This window comes from Balearica regulorum, chromosome 1, assembly GCF_011004875.1.
Source record: "Balearica regulorum gibbericeps isolate bBalReg1 chromosome 1, bBalReg1.pri, whole genome shotgun sequence".
NCBI lineage: Eukaryota > Metazoa > Chordata > Aves > Gruiformes > Gruidae > Balearica > Balearica regulorum.
Window position 1 is genome coordinate 144,945,821 of NC_046184.1, and position 23,363 is coordinate 144,969,183.

Genomic DNA, 23,363 nt, shown 5'->3' on the forward strand with positions numbered 1-23,363 from the left:
CCACTTTACCCACAAGGACGTCAGAGCAGGAAGGCCTTTCTGACTGCATACATGAGGGCCACCATTTTGTTTCAGCCACCATTTTTACAGGAGAAAGCCATCATTTTTGTCAACACCATGTTCCCCATGTTCACAGGCAGCCCTGTGACTGGCTGGCAGAACCAGCCACCCCTTCCAGTTTGCCTGGAACAGGAAGCCCCTGCCTCATACACAGAAGCTGCCATTTCTGATGATACAATCCTTATGGTGGACCCACAGTGGACCTCCTGAGACTTATGGGACTGTTGCCTGGAGACTATGGGAAAAGCTGGCATTTCCTTCTCATTTTGGCCCATGAATATCTGAGTCTGTGTCTGCCTGGCCAGAGGAAATGCCCCAACTACCGAGCACCTCTCTGTGGCCTGGGATAATGTTCCCCCTTCAAGGGCTCACTCTGTCCCTGATGTGCTGGGTGGAAGCTGGATGACACACCCGAGCTCCCTATTCAAACCTCCCTCCCCACACAGCTCTCACCTCACTTCTAATTGATAAGTAGACTCATCTCCATTATTGCCTAGGACATTTATGTTTAAGTGAACGACAGAGCAAAAACCACGCAGCCTCAGTCTGAAATTCATTTATGTCTAAATAGCTGTCTACTAATTCCCTCACATAAATGACTTTTTGCAAATAAACATGATTACTTTCACAGATTCTTTAGGCCTAAAGAAATGGTGCTAGATTTAACTTCTTATTTAAGATTTCACCTTTTTTTTTTTTTTTTTTTTTTTTTTTTGCAGTCTGTGGTTTACATGATGAAAGAAATGTGGTGTGATGCTATCAACTTCTTTAGCACCCAGAAGGAACAAAAGCAGGTTTAATCTGTTCTACTTAGAAGAGCCTTGTTGTTACCATATTTCCTCACAATTTTTATTGTACTGTTTCTCACAGTGCCTCTGAGTTAAGGAAATAGCAGTATTTTCAGTTTGCATATGAAGAGCCAAAGCAGTTTGCTAAATATACAGGTTTGCAACCTGATGGCCCCAATTCCACAAATAATTGAATAATAGACTGGTCTAAAAGTCTGGTTCTGAAAGTACTGTTCATACAATGACTTGGGTGACAAGGTCCTTGTATGATAAAGAGGAAAGGTTTTTGCACCTGAGCTGGTCTTCATGACAGCATGAGCTAGTCTATAAGAAAAGTTCAAGAAAAGCCTATACCTTAAACTCTGTTTTTCAGGGATAAAGGCCACTGGAACACTGCAACTGGAACCTTTTCTGTGCCCAAAGCTTCTCTTTCTGGTTTCAGTCAAGTACCCTAAACAGATCTTTCCTGAGATATAGGAGATGCCACAGAATAACATGGCTTATTGCAGCTTTCACGCAAGCATCTCTTACGTCCTGTGTTATGTCTGTCATCGACATGGGTTCTCTGAGTACTGAATATAGTTCTGCTTGTCTTGATTCCACTTATATGAGGTGAGAGAAGAAGGTATTTCTAGGGCATCTTGTTCCAAGGTGAGTGTCTACGGCTTGATTCAGTTGCTCATACAGACATATCTAATGTCATTTGAGACTCCCTGGGCTATCTAGGGTTTGCCAGATATGACAATGACACAGGTCCTACTGGAGACCTGTGCCCATCTGGAGGTAGGTGGAGGCAAGGTTGAACATCCTCCTGTGCCCACATTGGACTAGGGTCCTTACGTGTGAGCAAATGATTTGTATGGTAAGCCTGAGTAAAACCTCCAAAAGAGGCTCATTCTTACTTATTTTCATTAATTACAAAGGGAGTTAGATGTCTAGATTAGATTTAGCCACCTGAAACTGAGATCAGTCCCACCCTGGGTATAAGAGTTTTTATTGTACAGTGAGGTTAACAGTAACAATTTTTTTAAAATATCAGATAACTCCTGAAAATGCTTCCTGTTCTGGGAATACTGAAGCACATAGTTGTTTTATAAGTCAAGCTCAGGATTTAGTGCTATGAAAAAAATGTTTAAAATGAACAAAAACCTCTGAGGCTTACTAGTAAGCAATATATGTAATATTGCTGTAGCATTAGCTGTGATGTGCTATTAGATGTATTATGTATCTTTGTTGTATATTAAAACAACATGATTATAAAGTATATGATTAAATCTGTAATAATGTGTGTAGCATAAAAAATTAATACTTATTAATATGCAAAATACTTCAATAATTTAAATGTTCTGTGGGATTAATGACAGGGCTAGAATCATTTTTTCTAGTCTTAATGCATCATTTAAAAACCCCATGGTCTCAGAACAAGGATGTTACAATAGGAAGGAAAAACACCTTTCAGTATAGCACTTCATCTGAAAAATTGGTCCAACACTTTATAGAATAATGAAATTACACTATTGACTGACAAATCTGAAATTATCAAAGAGAATGGAGAAGCACTCTCAACACACTCACAACACTTGACTTCCAGGAACATTCTCACAGAAATGCACATGTGTTGTTTTGAAAAATATTCTGAAGTGCTGAGGTACTTAGAATTTTTGTAGGATTTGTGTGGAAAGTACCCACTGTGTCTTTGACTATATTCTTTTCAAATGAATTTTTATATTACTAGCAGTGTTAGATTTATATTTACATAACCATTACCAGGGTATGAGCTGAATAACAACAGTGAAAATGCTCCATATGAGTCTAACCATGTGTCTCAAGTTTGACTTGAAGAACCTAAACTGAAGGGTAGGAGCCTTGGGTATATCTGTTGACTCAGCCAAGAAGCATACGATTGATGCTGCTACCCACCTGTCAGCTGGCAGAAACAGGTACCCACACTCCCTCACCTTTGTCTGTCAGGTTGATTTCATATAGAGAATGGGCAAACAGTAATGAGAAAAGGAATTCACTCCCTCCAGGGAAATGCATGAAAACTATTGTTATTAATCCTTGAGGAGCACTACTTAAACAAGCAGTGTTACTGTTTTCCAAAACAGAGGGAAGTAAGTCCCACTCTGTTTACTCCAGAGGACTGTCAAAGGAAGTGCTGTGATCTCCTCACATTATGAAAAGGGTGGGAATAAAGTAGAAAACATCCCTACTGCAGCTGGAGGGGGGAACAGTTACACTGGAACTGGAGAACAGGCATGGCAGGGACACCTTTTTGGCAGGCAAGATCTAGTGGGATAAATTAAAGCAGCCAGTTGCCTCTGGTGAGTCACACTGAACCAGCATTTAAGCAGCAACAGCCATTGTCTGTCTCATACAATTTCTGTAGCAATTATGGCCAGACAGAAGTGCAGCCCTAGTCCCTGTTATGCCAATAACAATGGCCACATCCCTGTTTGTGAACGGAGGCCAGTCTCTGTCAAAAGACTGTTGGATGGTGTGTGAGAGAAGTATGAAAAAACATTCCAGCTAGGATTCACATTCATGTGGCTCTGCCAGCTCTGAGTTATTCTTTACATTGTGCCAAGTACAGGATGAAATGCAAGTCAAAAAGGGAGGATAGCTTACCTCTCGCTACAGACCATATGGATGTGAGAATCTGCATGCTCTGTGGCTCTGCATGCTGATCACTTTGCCTCCATGCTTCACTGGCTTGTGTTTTTCATATGTGACAGTATATTCACCACACACAGACATACCCTGCTATCCACTGAGAATGTTCCTGGAAAGTGTTGTGGTTAGTTATTCAGTAGGAAGGGAGACTGTATGCAGGGATTTGAGAAATACGCGCAATTTAACCACACAGGGACAGTATGTCAGTGTGCTGTGGAAATAAGGTCTTTCCCCTCATTCCAGTTACACGACACAAAAAACCAAGGTCTTGATGGTATGAGTGAAGAACAAAGACAGGAGGGATGCTGCTGCATAGCCACGCACAAGGTCCTTAGCATATTTCTGGTAGTGTTTGTGTGATACACAAACAATATATTAATGAAATATTTAAAATACTGCATTGTAGCCTACTGTGTCTGTATCTAAACAGTTATTTTAACACAAACAGGTATTTGGCAGGAATACTTCAGTATGACTGGATGGCTCAAGGTGGTCTTGATGGACGGAAAAATAGTTATGACAGGATTTACTAGAGCACAATATGAAATGATTGATGATGGACTTCCAAAATTACAGTAGAAAAATGACAGAAACTGTTGAGTTGTTCCCCTGAAGTCTGATACGTACTTAGGTGTGCTGCATAACATGCAGCACTTCATCCTACTTGAGCGTGCCTCATGTAGAAGAGCTTGTAGCAAGTTCAGTAGCAGTGACATTAAAAACACAAAGCTGTGCATTTTCTCCAGAATACAATTATTTCCTATGCCACATCATCTTGTTTTCCTACTTGTTATTGTCTTTTATCCTCACCCTGTTTAGAAAGGCTTGAGATCACTTAGAACCTAACTAGAAAGTGAATTCGGACACTTGGTTGTCTGACAGAGAATTGACCATGACTTTTCGTGCTATATACTTCTTTATATAGGTACCTTTGGGTATAAAACTCCTGCATGTTGTGGTGAAATCTAGAAATATTTGAGCTGATTTTCTTCGGATGACTTGTGTCACGTAAAGGGTATGAGTCTGGTGTGTGGCTGAGGGAGGTTGAGTCACAAGGTTCAGAAAGGACCCCCTTGCTTTCTAAACTCCTTCTCAGAGAGGAGACTAGGTGCGGCTATGTCCAGTCTTAGTCCCAGACTTTGTCCACGGTTTATGTCTAAAGGATTATATATAGCCACATACAGAGTCAACATTTGCCTGTCAGAGCCCCCTAAAGTACTTTCACTGAGGAAGCTTTGCAGAGTTGAAACAGATAGAAAGTTGATTAAAGTGACAGATATCAAGAGTTCAGAATTGCCGTTGATAAATGCATTTACTGCAATAGCTCTAATATATGATTATAATGCTAGCAAAATATTATCCTGGGTGTTCTCACCAAAAAAGGTGAAATCGCAATGCTTACCAAGAAGGCGTCCCTATCTTGAGTGGATGAGAAGGAGCACAGCCCGTTGATGGCCTCTTCGGGGTCTTCAATTTCTTCTCCTCCCCCCAGGGGTAACTTCCTCAATATCCTTTATACCCCAATCTTAGCTGTTCTCTCCCAGGAGTGACGTTTAACATGATTTGGGTGGAGAGTCGAGTACTATAGTCATATATGTCTAGCATGTACTCCTTTTAGCTCATTATCATATTTAGGGGTGTCAACTTTAATAGTCATTTCACACATAATAAAGCAAAAGGTCTCACTCCAGGCACCATGGCCTTCAAGATTCTGTGTAGAAAGCGTCTATTTGTTTATTCTGCATTCTCTAGCCAAAACAGGGCTGTCTTGCCACTGTAAGTCTCCCTCCTTCGGCTGCTTCTCATATCAACCTTGCGGATCTCCATCCACAATGTTTGTGTAAGAGATAAGTGGACACCAGTGTTTTTAACCTCTTATGTGCAATTCTTACAGGCTTGAATTGGAGAAATAGTCCGAATGCTGTAGCCCAGAGCTCCCTGCACAGTAGTGAATGATCTCGCACACAGCTCTATGCTACCAGAGCACGGAGGCTCCTTGTACTTGTGCTAGTGCAAGCAGCCTGCACTGTGATGCTGTAAGCACACAATGTGCATAATATAATATAGTAGGTACTGTAGACATGCTTGTGTTGGTATTTTCCTTTAGTCCTAGAAAGAACAGGGAAATCCGCATATCCTGCTCTGTTCCTCATAACTGCGCTATTGCTTACACATTTTTCTTATGCTGTTATTGTTCTGCATTCCTTGGTACAGCATCCCTGTTTCTGTTGTTTAAGAGATAATGTGGGTGGGATTCATCTCCCATAATTGTAAATGTTTATGGCTGGGCTAGACTCCCTTTAGACTCCCTTTATAGATGCTGAAAAATAAATGAACTCTTTTTGGAGTATGGTTTACATGACTCCAGTTTCAGATGTCTACTTTAAGATGAGTTGTGTTCCAGAAGTGTCTGTGCCTCTCCATCAGCTGTAAATGGAATTTAGATTACTAACTCCAGTGACAGTGTCTACAATATTTAGATCTATATTTGGTCAGATGAGCTTTGCTTTGTGCATATTGCTGGGTTGTAGTTTGTTGGGATATTTTTTTCTTTTTTTTTTTTTTTCATTGAGATTTGATTTGATTGGACACCTGCAATATAGAAATAGGGATTTTTTATTGCCTGATAGGCACCTTCAGTAAAAATAACTCAAGGAACACATTGCTTGGAAGGGTCCTTCCTTTTCCTGTTCTCATGAATCTACTCTTACACCATAGAAAGAATTGTGGAGTTTCAATTTTTGACGGGGGAAGGCTGAAGTGGCAGTGATATCTGTGGGCCTATAGAATAGCGAGCAAAGCCTGTGAATATGCAGATTACCTCCCAGGATTATCAATATCTCAGGTAGTCAACACTTCTAAATGTGAAGGCCCCCCTTCCACTCTGGGATGCATTGCCCTCTGTCACCTGGCACTTGGGATGGTGGGAGAACTGCACTCCTAGTTGCCTACATGGAGCTGTAGCAGGCACCTCTCTCCTGTCCTTCACGCTGATGTGAAAAGGCTGATAGCACTTCATAGATCGCCCAAGTGCCTGCTGCCTACCGTTTAATCTCTTCCTGGCTTTTGTATTTCTGGGAGTATTGTCTGTGTGCTGGAGTTCACACTGTGACCCTAAGCTGGATTTCAGTAGCTTACATCATAGATAAAATGAAGATGAGCTCGTGCTGTGAATTCAACTCTTCTTAGGATATATTCTGCACTGGTTTATTTCTCCAGATGCTGCACTTCACTGTCTCACTTGAGACTGCCACGAGGACATTGAATGGTCCAACTGCAGAAAGCCCTCCACCTTGATATTTGCAATACCTCTTCCCTGGAATGAACCCTGTAAACCATCCCCTTCATAGAATCAGCTGCATAGCAGATGCTACTGTGATTTGATTTGCATGAAGCTGAGACTGTCTGTTTTGGTAGGTTTCTTCATAGTTGTATGAAATTAATACCTGTACTGGAAAGATCTTCATATGATCATCAGTTTTGATTTAGCTTTGTCCCATGCATGCCAAACTTAGGAGTTCAATGCCTCCATTAAGCACATGAGTGTAGGCACATAACACAGATGCAGTAGCAACCTTTGGGCCAAAGATACTTGCTAGAAATGTGCTCACTAACTCAAACAACTTACGATGTTTCTAGCCCTTATTGTAATGTAACATCTACTAGAAACATCATTAATTTGTTAGGGAGGTTTGCTGTTTGTTTGCCTGTTTGTTTTCTTCATACACTGAAGTGTTTTCCTACATTTACAGACACAGTTGAACCACACCGTAGATCTGTGGGATAGCAAACCTATTACTCAATCATCACACATTTCAATATTCAAAGTGAATAATTTTGCCTGTTGCAGCCTGGATTTGTGTAGATATGTAGCATGTAGGTTACCCACTAAAATCAGCTAGGGATTTTACTTTGTGCAACATAATATATAAATAGTATAATTTCCCAATTTGCAAGGGGGAAATAAGATCGGTATGGTGTCAGATGCTTCTTTTAAGAAGTTGCATCATAAACAAATTTGTTTGATTTGACAAAACTGGGGCAGCAATATACATTAACAAAAAAAAATTGACATAAATGACATGTTCAAACTGGGACTTTGCATAGTCATAAAAAAATCCATTTCTCCAGATGGCATTGAGAGGTCTCACTAGGAAAACATAATGTGATTCCTGACATGGTTTATGTGCTATATAAAAAGATAAATTATAGAATCATAGAATCGTAGAATAGTTTGGGTTGGAAACGACCTTAAAGATCATCTAGTTCCAACTCCTCTGCCATGGGCAGGGACACCCTCCACTAGACCAGGTTGCCCAAAGCCCCATCCAACCTGGCCTTGAACACTTCCAGGGATGGGGCATTCACAACTTCTCTGGGCAACCTGTTCCAGTGCCTCACCACCCTCACAGTAAAGAATTTCTATCTAACATCTAATCTAAATCTAACTTCCTTCAGCTTAAAGCCATTACCCCTTGTCATGTCACTACACACCCTTGTATAAAGTACCTCTCCATCTCTCTTGTAGGCTCCCCTTAGATACTGGAAGGCTGCTATAAGGTCTCCCTGGAGCCTTCTCTTCTCCAGGCTGAACAACCCCAACTCTCTCAGCCTGTCTTCACAGGAGAGGTGTTCCATCCCTCTGATCATCTTCATGGTCCTCCTCTGGACTCGCTCTAACAGCTCCATGTCTTTCTTGTACTGAGGACCCCAGAGCTGGATGCAGTACTCCAGGTGGGGTCTCACAAGAACAGAGTAGAAGGGTAGAATCACCTCCCTTGATCTGCTGGTCACACTGCTTTTGATGTAGCCCAGGATACAGTTGACTTTCTGGGCTGCAAGTGCATACTGCTGGCTCATGTTGAGCTTCTCATCCACCAATACCCCCAAGTCCTTCTCCTCAGGGCTGCTTTCAATCCATTCTCCACCCAGCCTGTAGTTTTTCTTGGGATTACCCCAACCCATGTGCAGGACCTTGCACTTGGCCTTGTTGAACTTCACGAGGTTCGCACAGGCCCACCTCTCAAGCCTGTCAAGGTCCCTCTGGATGGCATCCCTTCCCTCTAGTCAATCAACTGCCCCACTCAGCTTGGTGTCATCCATAAACCAGCCTTTGGGAAAGGTGAGGTTTTGGCCAAGTATGAACTTTGCCAATTCAGTTTCTACTGGGTTCTGTAGTGCCCTGACCAACAGTTAGAATTATTAAAATCTAATATTTTCTGATAAAATCTAATCTTTCATTAATGTATTGATGATTGCTTTCACTGAGGATGCCTAATGGGTGATCTGTCACAGCCTCCACTCCTGTGCGTCTTAGGGTCTGCTCCTTCATGTATTTTGGGTGACCATCACACTAAGCTCTATAGGATTCAATGCTGTTTTCCCTCCAGGTCGTTATGCACGCAGGACTGTGATACCTGGGCTGGCACAGGCTGCATTGCCCTCACTGCTGTGAAGACACTTAACAGCAATGCTCTGCCCTGTTTGACTCAAGAAGTGCTATTTAGTCATGGAGGGGAAAAAGTGGTTATTAGAGATGAAAAAATGTGCAGGATAGCAAAGATTCCCTCCTTTACCTAGAAAGGGTGAGAGTTTGCTTTTTTCTTGATTTGCCTTATTTTTGTGGTCTGGTGGACCTTTGGCTCCTGTCTGACAACTACAAGACCCCAGAAAACTTAGCTGCTCCTTAGAAAAGGGTACTTTTTCAGCTTATATTTGGTTGGCATGGCAAGGTTTTGGTAGCAGGGAGGCTGCATGGGAGGCTTCTGCAAGCAGCTGCTCAAAGCTTCCCCCATGTCTGCCAGAGCCAATGCCAGCTGGCTCCAAGATGGACCCACCACTGGCCAAGGCCAAGCTCATCAGTGATGGTGGTAGCACCTCTATGATAACATATTTAAGAAGGAAAAAAAAAAAACCAACCACCAAACACAAAAAACAAACTAGGGACAGCATTCTGCAGCCAGAGGAGTGAGAAGATAGGAAAGAAACCACTTTGCAGATGCCCAGGTCAGTGCAGAAGGAGGGGCAGGAGGTGCTCCAGACACCGGAGCAGAGATTCGCCTGCAGCCCGTGGTGAAGACCATGGTGAGGCAGGCTGTCCCCCTGCAGCCCATGGAGGATGATGTGGGAGCAGAGATTCCACCTGCAGCCTGTGGAGGACCCCATGCCAGAGCAGGTGGATGCCTGAAGGAGGCTGTGACCCCGTGGGAAGCGCACGCTGGAGCAAGCTCCTGGCAGGACCTGTGGATCCGTGGAGAGAGGAGCCCACGCCAGAGCAGGTTTGCTGGCAGGACTTGTGACCCCGTGGGGGACCCACGCTGGAGCAGTCTGCTCCTGAAAGTCTGCACCCCATGGGAAGGACTCACGTTGGAGAAGTTCGTGGAGGACTGTCTCCCGTGAGAGGGACCCCACGCTGGAGCAGGGGAACAATGAGAGGAGTCCTCCCCCTGAGGAGGAAGGAGGAGCAGAAACAACGTGTGATGAACTGACCGTAACCCCTGTGCCGCTGGGGGTGGAGGAAGAAAAAACTGGGAGTAAAGTTAAGCCTGGGAAGAAGAGAGAGGTGGGGGGAAGGTGTTTTAAGACTTGGTTTTATTTCTTATTACTCTACTCTGATTTGTTTGGTAATAAATTAGATTAATTTTTCTAAGTTCAGTCTGTTTTGCCCATGATGGTAATTGGTGAGTGATCTCTCCCTGCCCTTATCTCGACCTATGAGCCTTTCATTATATTTTCTCTCCCCTGTCCAGCTGAGGAGGGGAGTGATAGAGCAGCTTTGGTGGGCACCTGGCCTCCAGCCAGGGTCAACCCACCACACAGCTCTACTATGATCCTTAATGCTGTTAGACTAAGACTAGCTCTATAAAAAATAATCCAACTTCTGACAACCTAGAAGCCGAAGCTGCTATAGTATGCAAAAATGTGTGTCTATGATGTTCATTGGTTGCAGAAAATTAGAGGATGGGCTAATGAAAGTCCCATTGTCCCAGATTTTTCTTACATGAAAAATTCTTTCAGTTAAGGTCAGTTCTGTGGCAGTCTGGAGGAACATACAAGAAATGATAATAAAAATAAGCAAACATGCAAATTAATAAAAAACCCCACTGGAACATGTTGCTGTATGATAAACTTCAGCATATATAAATTATTTTACACTGCTAATGCAGATGCCTTCCATTTCTAAACCAACTTTAAAAATGTGAGTGTTTTTTACTATGGCTATCAACTGACAGTGGTCTTCTAATATCAGTCACTAGGAAAATGTCTATTCCGTTTATTCCTTACTTTCTGGATAGCTCTATGATGTTCAACTTTGCTTGTTTTCCATTTCACAGACTGAGTTTACTTTAGCTGAAACTGCCAAGCAGTAATTCAGTTCTTAACTAGATTTGTGGTGGTGAGACGGAGGGTACCATAAAAAGGCAGAACTTATTGGCATGATTCATCATCATACTTTATTGCACACTTGAGCCTACTGGGCAGGAAATGTTATTAAATTGGAAGATGTATCAGAGTCTTCTGAATTTGGCAGGATGAGCACCTTAAATCTCTGGAAGGGCTGATGCGCTCAACTCAATTCAGTCCTCCTGAATGGTTGCAAGAGTGTGGGTGGTGTTCCAGGTTAAGCTCTACAAGGGACAACAGCTGGCGTTGTGTTCACCATGTGACAATGGTATACATTAAGGACTAATATGTAGAAGGCAAATAGTCATGGCAACAATAATGCTTACCTGTTATTCTGTGGAGTGGGGCACCACCACATCTACTTGGTTATTGTATGTCACACACTGGTATAACAAGTGTCAGCTTCTGGTAGGGGAAGGCAAGTCCAGAATCTATATTTATTTTTGAGTAGACAGGTCAGTACTAGTAACTAGCTTTATCGAAACACAGATGGGGGTAAACCATGAATTGCATGCCGAACTAATAAGTGAAAACATTACAGTTCCTGAAGGGTAAAGAGATTTCTTAGTGAAAACGTAATAAGAGACTATGGAAGAATTAGATATAATTGTTGTTTGTGAAATAAAATGTATTTCAGAAAAAAGTGCCTTAGTGGTAGGAACATACAGAAAGTATAAATATAACAAGCTCAGATAGGGAAATCCCTATTGCACCATGGGATCATGAGAAATCTGGGAGGTTTCTGCATTATTTGTGGCTCAGCTGTCAGCTCCAGTGTTGCTATGGTCTGGAACCCTGTAAAGATGTAGGAATTTCACAGTTGGAGTGGGTCGAGAATGGCAATTCTGTGGTCATGTATGGAGGCAGAAATTAAACTGCATTTGAAGAGGATAAACCAAGAAGACACTCTTAATTAACAATAAGTAGCTGCCAAAGAAATTATACTTGTATAAATGCAGAATATAACTTTACCAGTAAATTTCATTTTGTAAGCAGATCCAAAGAACTAGTTTTCAGTGTACTGAAAAAGTTGGGATTGGGAAAGTTTTGAAACCAAATTTGATTGTAATTTTTAAATTATTAAGTCTTTACATTCAAGCAGTTTATGCAAAAGACACAGCTTATTTCTGGATTTCTCCTTGAATTTTGTAGAATATTCTTTTGACTTTATGTTAGCCTCATGGATAAACATCAGTCTCAAATCTTTTAGTTTATTGACTATTGAAAATGTTTTTAAAGACTCTTCTGAAATTCCTTTCAAGAACACTCTACCAGAAAGATAACACACTGACTCTTCTCTTAGGAAAATTTTCAGATGTCTGTTTCTATTTTGTTAAGCTCTCAACTTTCATAACAAAACACAACCATCAATATATGCACGCAATACTTGCATTTTCTGATAATGTGTATTTATTTGTATCCAGAAATACAAATGTTGGGATCAAAATACGAATATAAATAGTATTCTAGACGCACAGCCCTACTCCTTAACACAAAGTAAACTGGAATGGATGTGGTCGATAAGGGAAAGTCGTTGTCTGAGAACTTGAGGAGTTGAAGCACACAGGTGTTTGACTTTTCTGGTTAGGTCAGTCTGGGGGATCACTAGGATGGCTATCTAACTTAGAATGACATACTGGTACTAGTGCTACCTGTAGTATTCAAGGCACATTGGGCACATAATTGTACTTCCATTTCACTATGACATCACAAGCTGCACTGCTAGCAAAGAAATCACACACCCCTAAGAAAAAGTTAGGAAGGAAGGATAATTAGAAATCTAAAATTTTATTTGTGTTCTATAAGAAAGTTCAATTTGGCACATAGTTGGCAGTTTTTATGTGATTCCTAAAATTGCACTCACTTAAAATAAAAAAAAAAAATCCATATGTTGTCAAGTTGGGAAAAATGTTTTGAGAGGAGTATACTGAGAGTTTAAAACAAGATTATATGAGGTGGTTGATGACTGCCTGTGATAGCCACAGACTGGGTTCAGATTCCCTCCAGCCTAGTGTTCCTACTTGTAACAGCCACATGTTGACACGTGATTTATTGTTGGTATTGCATATGAGTGTGGATGACAATAAAGTCACAGGACTCCTTAATGACTACAAAAGAGAACATGGGGGACTGATACTGAAATCTCTCTGCACAAGGTTTCCCCCTATTCAGAGGAGCATTGTTTTGTGGAAGGTTATTCTGAAATTTTGTTTCCTTTGGAGCACTCTGTCTGGCAGTGGCATACTTCCCTGGTCTGCCTGTGTAATACTGTCAGATGCAATTATTTTGCCAGCTTTCCATGAGTTCAACAGCAGCTCACATTTTAAGGATCCCACTTGGTCTGTAAGTATGGAATGGACTCTGTTCCACATTCATATTTCCGCAGGTTTTTTTCAAATGTGTCATCAATATCAATATCTTCATCCATTTTCTATTAATGGGCAATTTAGAAATTTTGGCATTTCCCTGTTTTAGGCCTCATTTTAAGTACATAAATTACAAATCACAGTACTTTAAGTACTGAAGTTACAAATCTGGTCTCCACAAGCTTTGAAGCCAGTTAATGGATAATCAGCCCTGCCAGAACATGATCCAAAGATCTTCGTGTTTGCTTGTAAGAATATTTTAACTTAAACCCCTCTTCTGGTCAATGATCTTGATTAACAAGGAAGTTTTTGATTCAGACCTAGACGCTTTCTCTTTAAAACTTGTCATCATAACACAGTCTCAATAACAAGCAGTCACCAGCTTCACTGTGGATATTTAATTCTTTGTATTTTATAACATATTGTGTCAGTAGGGCTTCATCTCTCCCAAGCACTGCCATAGGCTGCAAGAAGGAAAAGAAACATTAGGAGAGTATTTAGCATCATATTAAGCACTAAAGGGAGCACCTGGGTTCCTGTATAAGAAGCTCTGCAGGCTGGCTTAGTCCTCCAAGTAAAGTTGAGTTACATGAATGCTTCCATGCCACCAAACAGGCTGTTGTGGCTCCTCTGGCTAGTGCAATCATTACCCTGATAGAAGAATACCTGGCAAATAACTGACTGTATGAGTGTCTGCCTTGCCTGGCGCTTGAGTCCTTGGGAAAGCCTACCCCCAGACATATGAATAAACATAACCACATGTCTTCTGCTGTCTTCCTTGGTCTTTCATAAATAGCAAGTGATTAGAAGATCAAAATGCATGTTTTGATAGAAAATAGGGAATTCTCAGGTGTCCAACTCTGAGGCACTGAACTTCAAGATGAATTTTATTATCTAATTTCACATATATTTTAGGAAAACCCTTGAGGACTCCAGATGCATACAGACACTGACTTGAGGACCCACAACAAAAAAGAAAAAATAAAGTAAAGTTTGTAGAAGGGAATACAGCATCACAGATCTTGGATATCTCCGTTGAGGAATATCATCAGACACTAAACAAGTGCTCAAAGTCAGTCACAACTGAAAGTGATTTAAAGAAACAGCTGCTAGGTAAATTGGATGATTAGAACAATATTTATCCCTAATTCAGGACTTAGTCTTAGCAGGGTTACAGGGTAGGATCATTATCCACCATAGGTATGGTGTACAAAAATTTACTGTTTAAGTTGTCAAAGCAATGCAGTTCAAGTGGTGATAATTTTTTTCCTGTATAAACATCATCTCGCTTTAGATATAAAACATAGTTTTGGTTTTAGTATCTAAAACAGTGACCTAAATGGTGAGGAAAGTAGATTCTCTGTTTGTTGTCCAGACAAACCATGGATCCCAGTGGAAAAGGCAAAACTATTAAGGCCACTGAATCTTGAAGGAAAGCCTTCATTTTTCATATATATATATACTAGAACCCTTCAAGAAGAGAATGTGGTGAACCATAAGAAGGTTGTAGGCATATAAATATAGCATAATAGTAATGAAACTATGCTTTTTTTCAGTATGTAAGTTTCACTGTAAGTTTTCAGTATGTAAGTGTAAGTTGAGCTGATTTTGTGCTTGCCATTCGTATAGATGAAGGGAGGGACGGAGGGAGGGAGGACCTAAAATGAACTCAGAAAAAACAAAAGCTCTACAGGAGAAAGAACCTCACCTTGCAGCTGTAGAAATGCATTCCCAATGCATAGTTTGTTTTTTTCCTATTTTAAACAGTCTTCTGGGAAGTCACCTGGGTGAGGTAAACATCAGCCTTGAGTTTATGCTCAGCATCTCTTGGTGGAATGATGTTGCTGAGTGAAGAAGGAAGGATTCTGCCAAACTGCTGAAATTCCACTGCAGTTTTCTTGCTACTTAGGTATTAAGAGACCTACAGACTGCTTAAAACATAAAGAAAAATCAGACAAATGCTCAATATGTAGGTTGAAGACATCTGGATTGGTCACACACTGTGACGCTCAGGAAGAACTGCAGCAAGGTCATTGTCCCTCTGTCTAACTTTCAGACGATGAATAGTACATCCTTCAATATCCAGAAATCCTAAAGGCACTAATGTAAGAGGCACAAAGATTTCACTGTAAGCAAGAAGAAGAATATACCTTGGAAAAAAAATCATATAATTGTGTAGGCAGCTAAGGTTATGGGATATGACTTGCCGTTTCTTAGGGCTTTATGGAAACCTAGAAAGAGCAGCCAATGGGAAAAGTACAGTCTATTATGGACAGCCTTTACAAGTTGCAGTGGGCGCCTTGTTTTACAGCATAGAAGGTAACACCAACCCTCCAGATTGTGAGACTAATGAAATCTGTCTTAAAATATTGAGACTCCCTTCCCACAAAGTCAGCAGTACAGCAACTATGGTCTTCCCAGAGCTGTCTTGCACCTGGTCCCTTAGAGTATGGGCAGGGCAGAGTCATTTTTCTAGATGCATGGTGAAGTTTGGTGTAAAAAGGGGGTAAGCGTCCTTCCCTTCATGAAATGACCAAGTAAGGTGTGTTGTGGTAAATTTATGCAGCAAGATGAGGTGCTAGACTCTGAGACACATTAGGGCTGCAAAAGTGTTTGAGATAGTAATCTATCCAAGTTATTTGGCAGGATGCCTCCAGTTCCAGAAATATAATTTCCTGTCAGCTAAAGGCTCATGTGTCACTGCTGTTCCAGCTGATGAATGTGCAAACCACCAGGTGGATGATTTGGAATTAGCTGAGGGTAGTTGGTGGGAAGAATTGAATAACAGGAGTGGGACAGATAAGAACTGCACAGCAAAAAAAAAAAATTTCTTCCTCTTAGCTTCAGTACTCATTGTTGTCTCTGTGAAGACAGTTTTGCCTTTTTTATTCTTCCCGCTGTAATTTTTGTCATTTTTATTGGTATGTACAATATGCCAATATACAATTGAGAGTTGATGAAGGAGAAAATGAGCATCTGAAAGAGAAGAAAGGTTATCAAAGTGTCTAAGGTATTTTAATCTACAGCCATACTTCTTGATTAGAAAGTTACATTAGAATTGTGTGGCATGTGGCATACTTCAGTTCCACATTAATGCTGGACATGGGAACAGCATAAACTGGCTGCAAGTTTTTATACTCTTATTCTTGGAAGAATGGCTGTAAAAGAAGGAGCTGTCAGTATGTTAGACATCAGGGCCAGAAGAACTGAGAGACTGAATTAAGCAGAACAGTATTCTTACACTTTCTTAATTGTCTTGAAAATGCTGGCTTCAATGCAGGAAAACACTGTCCATCAACTTTTAAATGAAGGGATTGAATAAGAGGTTTGATTTTAGATCCTCCTGGGAAAAGTTGCTTATCTAAACAAACCCTCACAATCTTTTCTGTAACTTTAAAAAGAAAGGAATTTAATATGAAGATAATTGATTTTGTGGGTTTATATACATTTCCAAATGCATTCATTTCACTAGTCATTTGTTTTTGCCTTCCTCTGTTCCCTTCCCTTCCTTGGAGGGGTAAAAAGAAGTACTAAATAACAAAAAGAAGTAGTTGAATAAATGCAAGTCTTGAATATGAAATTATCTAAGATGATCTCATGAGACATTGCACAGAAGTGTCAATTTTTTTCAATTTGTGAAAGAAGCAAAAGAATATCTGGAGGTTAGTGAGGATATTCTTACTACTACAGAAGGATATGGCACATTGATATATGCAGACCACATTATCTAGGTGTCTAGAATAATTTCATTTTGAATGATGCAGAGCCTAGAAAGCTTATTTTTCCTGATCTCTACATTTTTTCAGTGGCTGCCAAAGCACAGAGCAGTGAAGCAGAGAGAGTAAACCATGCAACTAGGAATAAGCAGAGGAATGCATTCTGGAACCTGCCAGTCTGCAGCTGCTCACCTGGAATACAAATCAATTTTTTGCACATAACTCCAGAGTAGAATATATTACACAGTAGAATATGTCCTCTGCTGACAGGGTAAGAGTGGAAGCCAGTAGTGCCTGGAGAGTCTGTCTTGGTTAGGACCATGGAAACAAGTGGAATTACATGTTTCCAACTTCTGTTTATGAAAGCACTCAGAAAACAGAGTCCATATGACTGGACTTAGCAGAATCAGTCTTCCAAGGAAGGATCTGATGGGATTGTGTGCTTTTAGAAGGAATGGGTAGCCATGAGCAGAAATGTTAAGAAAAGTGTATGCTCATCATCCAAAATGGGAATGTTCATCTTCCACACTTACTCCCAGGATATTCACTCAAGTATGCAATTGCTAAATAAAGCTCACTTTACCTGTTCAAGATGTAATGGCAGAACGGACCTTCTTCTGCCTCATCTGTGTCAATACTCCCACCAAAATCAATTGATTGTGCAGAGTGTTTGCAGGATCAGGCCCCTGACACAGGGATAACTGTTTCCATTCTTTTATTTAGGCTTGAAATACTTCTAGTATTCTTGCAAAATATGGCTGAAAGTTGCTGTTAGAGTAGACTAATTCATAAGTAGAGACCAGGATATTCAACTTCAATTCAATCACCGTCTTGCACTGCTGAAAATATAACTCTCATCCTTAAAAAAACCCCATTCTTCCAAGTGTAGGACACAGAGGTTTACAGAGTAATTTGCTACTGAGAGTTAGCAAAAACTTCAACATGTATTTTGAAGTCAGAAGGTTATCATTGGTTTAGAAGATCAGATTGGGCAGATTTTACTAAAAACAAGGTTTTGATCCTGCCCCCCAATATTTTTTTTCTGTGCTTCTAATTTGAATTTTGTCAGTCCTTAGAGAAGTGATTCCTCTCCCCCACCTAAACCCAGCTCTGTCTCTGATATTTTAGACAAGTGAAAAACAGAAGAAAGTATTTTGAATAACTACAGTTAACTTTTGTGTTTGCAATTTTCTTCAATTAAAAACTCACTGGAAGCACAGAGGAACAGCAATGACAGTGATGTTTCAAAGAACATGACAGCATTTTTTTTCCTTTAGAATTACCATTGCTTTAGTTTTTGCTTGTTTGCAGGATTTTCCTTCTGAGGAGAAAAGGAACTGCTCTTCAACCACATCTGCTATTCATTTTTCATCAAAAACTGTGTGGCAGCAACACGCATTTTTTGAGATGATAAAAAATTATCAGGTCCTCCATAAGAGAAAAAAAAAATAGAATTTTGTTTTTAGGTATGTTTTAACTTTAATAATTTGTAACCATTTGTCATCCAAAGGGTAGTGAAAAGCCATTGCCATTTAGGTTTGAATCTGTTTTGTTTGCTTGATAGCAATTATTGAGACAGTCTGTTAAAGACATAATCTAATTTAACACTGTAAAACTAGTTTTTGAAAAAATAGGTAGTTTGAATTTAATAGTCAAAAGCTTGAAAAATACAAAATAGATTTCTAGGGTAAAATATAGTTGGTAGTTTAGGAAAAAATGAAAACAACCTTTTTCTATATGTGGCAACTCTTCCATGTTTAATCCAAGTGTGACAATTGAGTTCCCATAATGCACTATTCAAGTCAAAAGTGTTCAGTCTTCAGCTCAGACCCAGGGAACAACTGCTGTGAATAAGGGCTGCAATATTTAACTTTACGGAAGGAACAAAAAATGTCCTTTGGCACACAGGTTTTTCAATTTTGTAAAATAACTTTGAGAGAAAAAATAAGAATGTATGAGAACAGTTTTCAGTAAATTGCAATCAGAAGAAAGTCACATATTCCTAGTGCTATTATATAGTGATTTTTACTCATGGCCTATCAACTATGATCTGCTACAATGACACAAACACGCAGGAATCTTGTCCTGCTTCGAGTACTTTAGAAATCAATGACCATCCTGTGTTTAACCAGTCATAAAAAAGACAGTTAAAAGCTTGAAAAACTGTAGAAGTTCTGCCTACAGCTGCCTCAGAGATAGGCAAGTCTTTTATTTATATCAAAATAATAGCTTTCTTATAACTCTGCCTTTTCACCTTACTTAAAACCAATATGTGTACGTAAGTGGCTAATTCCATGAATCCCAGACCTTTGCAGAAAGTAACGTCCATGTTTTGATCCCACCAGAGACATTTTCTACTGTCTTTTGGTGGTTTCCCTACAGCAAGCAGATCACCAATGAAATATTTCCCAAAACCTATGGGACATAGCTCAAGCAAGTTAAAATACAAATGAGAGGTTTCGTCAGCTTTGGCTTACTTGCCAGTGCCAGTGTATGTAGCTCTGAGCCTCAGGGATATGGCAGCATTTTGAAGAAAGTATGGGAATGAAAAACAAAAATGACATACTTAACCTTTGCCTGAATTTTGTATAGCTTCTATGCCAAGGGAGAATAGTAGAGATTCTAATATACAATAATTATTCATAAACATCGCTTACACTACAAATTCAGCTGTATTTTGTAAGAATCTTTTCCTTAAAATGAATAGCAGTAAGGAGAGAATTCTTCCACATTTTTCTTTTTTAGGCAATTACATATTAAAATTCTTCATCAGGCTCTGTGATGGTGAAGGTTAATGTGGCCTTTATAATTTGAGATGAAACTGACCGTGTCCTTCACTTTTTCTGCACTTTCACCATCCCTCCACAGTGTGAAAACACAGCAGTCTTCACCACTACAGGCAACATTTAAAGATAGAGGTATCCAACCCAGTAGACCAGGTTAAACAGCAGGAAGGATGTAGGAAAAAAGACCCTAGAGTAAGAGTCCAGTTCTAAGATGTCTATGTGAATTCGTCCTCTCCTCCATGAGCCTGATTTACACTCTTCATAACAACAGAAAAAGCTCTGGCAGTCTTTCCCATCCAGACATTCATAGACGCATGCATCTTCAAATTCTTGCCAGTACATGGCATTGTTCAATGTGATGACTGTAGTTGGTGGTCTCATATCAAGTACAGAATAATTCTGAGGAGAGAAAAAGAAAGTTTGATAAGCTTCCATGGATGATGCAGATCACAATTAATAAACATGGGAAAAAATCACAGGAGTTGAGAATAAGAGGTGATACTATAGGAATTCTAGATTTAGGGAGCATCTTTCTTTCCCTCAAAAGATGCCTTTTTGATGAATTTCCATGGAGACATTGTGGAGTGGCAAGTTAAATAATTCTAGGTGTATTTTCTACTTGGGTAACTCAAGCATATATTTCCTAGTAAACATCTTTTCACACTTAGGAGTTCACTTACCTGTCGGAATATTATTTGCAAGTTGCTTTTAACACTTGCGGCTACTACATTTAAGAATGGCTTCTGCAGCATAAGGAAGATGCCCCCCCTCCCCATTTAATTACAGAACAATCTCCGCTCAGTATAGCTGCATTCACTGCCTCTTAACGTTACTATGATTTATAAAAATTTATATGGTCAGCAACAGATAGTGAAGATTTCAGTACGGGATTTCAAAATATCATCCCTAGGCACGTGCCCTGAGTGCTTATCACACTAACCAGGCTCAGAAATAGGGCACTTCTTTGATATCACCCATCCTCACAGTACGACTCGTGCCTACAGACCTCTCCTCCTTCAGTGTAGTCCCTGTTTACACTTTGTCAGCTTTTCTGTCACACCATTTCCTTTTCATGAAAGATGCTTTCTCACAATAGTCTCCTCTCTCATCAAGCCACCCGTTCCATCCTCACAATGTCACCTCCTCCACTGGCATCACTAGGAAAGGTCTCATCATCTTTGCTGCCTGTCTGCACTAGAGCCCTGTCAGCGTGGTTTTCTTCACCTCGGGGGCCTTTCCTCTCCCTGTGATTGCGCCGAGCGTTGCCTTTTCCTGCAGGAGCATGCCAGGTATGTACTACCAAGCTAGCCATGCCTCTGCATCATGACTGCTTGCATTCTGGAGGGTGCTCTGGGCCCCTGCTTCCACACTTGCTATACAAAATACACAACATTTCCTGTTTAAGGTGTTGAGGTGTATCTGAAAACTTTTGCTCTGTTTGTGAAACAGATCAGTGATATGACTGATGCGCCTCGGGAAAATTTCCTTTTTCTATTGACTTTGTTTTCTTTCTACAAATCCTTTGGTGTGACACACCATAGCATTACCCATCTCATTAAAAATGCTAAGCTGAGCTGAGAACTTGATGTGACATCCCTCTGCTTAGATGTTGGCGTCTCCAACAGAGAGAACTACATCTGAACAACTGCCTTATGGTATCCAGCCAATTACTTCTAGGACAGAATTCATCTCATCATAAGTAGGTGGCTAAAATCTCTCAGGTGCATTGTGCTGTGGACTGTAAACAGATTCCAGTTTAGGAGCAGATAATTGCAAATCTATTTGTTGTGAATGACTTTATCTCTGAGATTAGACGACACAAATTATGCCCTCATGGTCTTCTCTCTCATTTCTAACATTTCAGGTAGCTGGTATCAGACCGTTACAATGTGCTGCCACATAGAAAAGGTCTAAGATTATTTTTTTACTTTGGAGAGAAAAAAAGCTATGACTAAAGTATACATGGAATTCTGCTATACCACTGTGTCACACATTGTTCATTTCTTGCAGGCCTTTATGAAAAATTCCTACACAGGGACTGAAATTTTCTATGTCTGGCTACAATATTTATATCAAAAAGATATAAATATCTTTTTATATTTATATAACTGTGTTAAACTTGTGTGCCTAAATTATTCCCGAAAGCTTTCTAAAGGTTTTGCAGATATGCATAAATTAATTATTTTCTATGAAACTCAGTTGAAACTCCATATAAGTTTATGACACAACTTGTGCTTATTACTTTTTTATAAAATGTAATGAGAAACTGCAGTATTATATAAAGCAGGCACACAAAATTTCTGAGGTAAAAACAACACACAATACTCTACACTTGACTCATCTCCTTCCCAAATAATTTGGTAAGTCTGTATAGAAAGAGGCAGCTATGTTCCTCTGCTGCAGCCAAAACCAAACTGACCTTTTAACAAAAAATCAAATCACTATTTATAGTGAAGTTACGTTAAAGCATACCAGAGCATTAGAGCTTTCTGAGGAATTGTTGCAAGTAAATGTCAACCATACATTCATGCCTCCATTGCTCTCACTGAATAAAATATAGTTTACTTACCATCACATGACCAAAGCTGACATCAGGTAGCTTAAATAAAGATAACAAAAGAATATTCAGAAGAAATACTTATTGCTTTATATGCATCTAATGTTCAATAGTATTTCTTAAACCAAACCTTTAAATGCATTTCTCCATAAAACACTTCATGCTGAGTATTGTATATATTCAGCATAATATTCTTTACACTTTAAAAGTGCATGAAACCTCAGCAGAATGCACATCTAGTTTCCATCCACTTTAAACCTTTATTCAACCCATTACATTTACTTATTTAGCAAACAATAGCTAAGTGAGCATTTGTTCTTGTGTTAACTTAAATCTCATCAATGTTGCATGCTTTCCCTCATCTTTATTCACATGTCTGGAAATAGATCCTACTCACAAAGATACTCATGCCATTTTCATTCAGTCTTTCTATAGGATGTCAATTTTTGTTTCATCATTAGCAAGTTCTTTTTGTTTGTCTCCTACATTTCTTTTGGTAACACTCTTTTGCCTTTTGTGCGCAATGCATTTTTACAAGAAGCTATTAGGGTTTTAATGGAGTTTTCATTGACTACGTCTATGGCTTTCTAGGTGTTCTCTAATTCCATATTCATTTCACCTTTTTCTTCATTATTTCTTCATTCAATCATTTTCTATAGCTCTTCATTCAATCCCTTTTTACCTCATGACCTATCATTCCCTGAATTTAGCCTTCTCGCTTCAATTTCCTCCTTCACATTTTTCTATTTGACTTTGTATTTCTGATTTCAAATGTCCTTATTTCCTCCATGACGCAAAATGGCATCTAACAGCTCCAATTACTGGCCTCAAACACAAGATTTTCCACTGATCTTGAGTGGACAGCCCACCTTCCCTTCCCTATGTTTACACTGAGGTTTTTTTCTCCATTATACTGTCCCCTCTCATTCTCATAGTTAATTATGAAGTACACCAGGCAATTCTTCCTGTATGATTGTTTTAATTGATTCTAAATAAAGAGCTTTTGTGTGTGT

At 39.8% G+C, this 23,363-nt stretch overlaps 1 protein-coding gene across 1 annotated transcript in view; it reads right to left on the reverse strand.

The window, feature by feature from the left end:
* Positions 1 to 12,317: 12,317 nt before the first annotated feature.
* GABRG3 (gamma-aminobutyric acid type A receptor subunit gamma3) overlaps positions 12,318 to 23,363 on the reverse strand; it is a 342,488-nt gene continuing 331,442 nt past the window's right edge. The window contains exons 9-10 of the mRNA XM_075737535.1: positions 22,363 to 22,392; positions 12,318 to 20,192 (exon numbers count right to left, since the gene is read on the reverse strand). Coding sequence (XP_075593650.1) covers positions 19,914 to 20,192; positions 22,363 to 22,392 — 309 coding nt within the window. The 3' untranslated portion in view covers positions 12,318 to 19,913. The remainder of the gene's footprint in view (positions 20,193 to 22,362; positions 22,393 to 23,363) is intronic.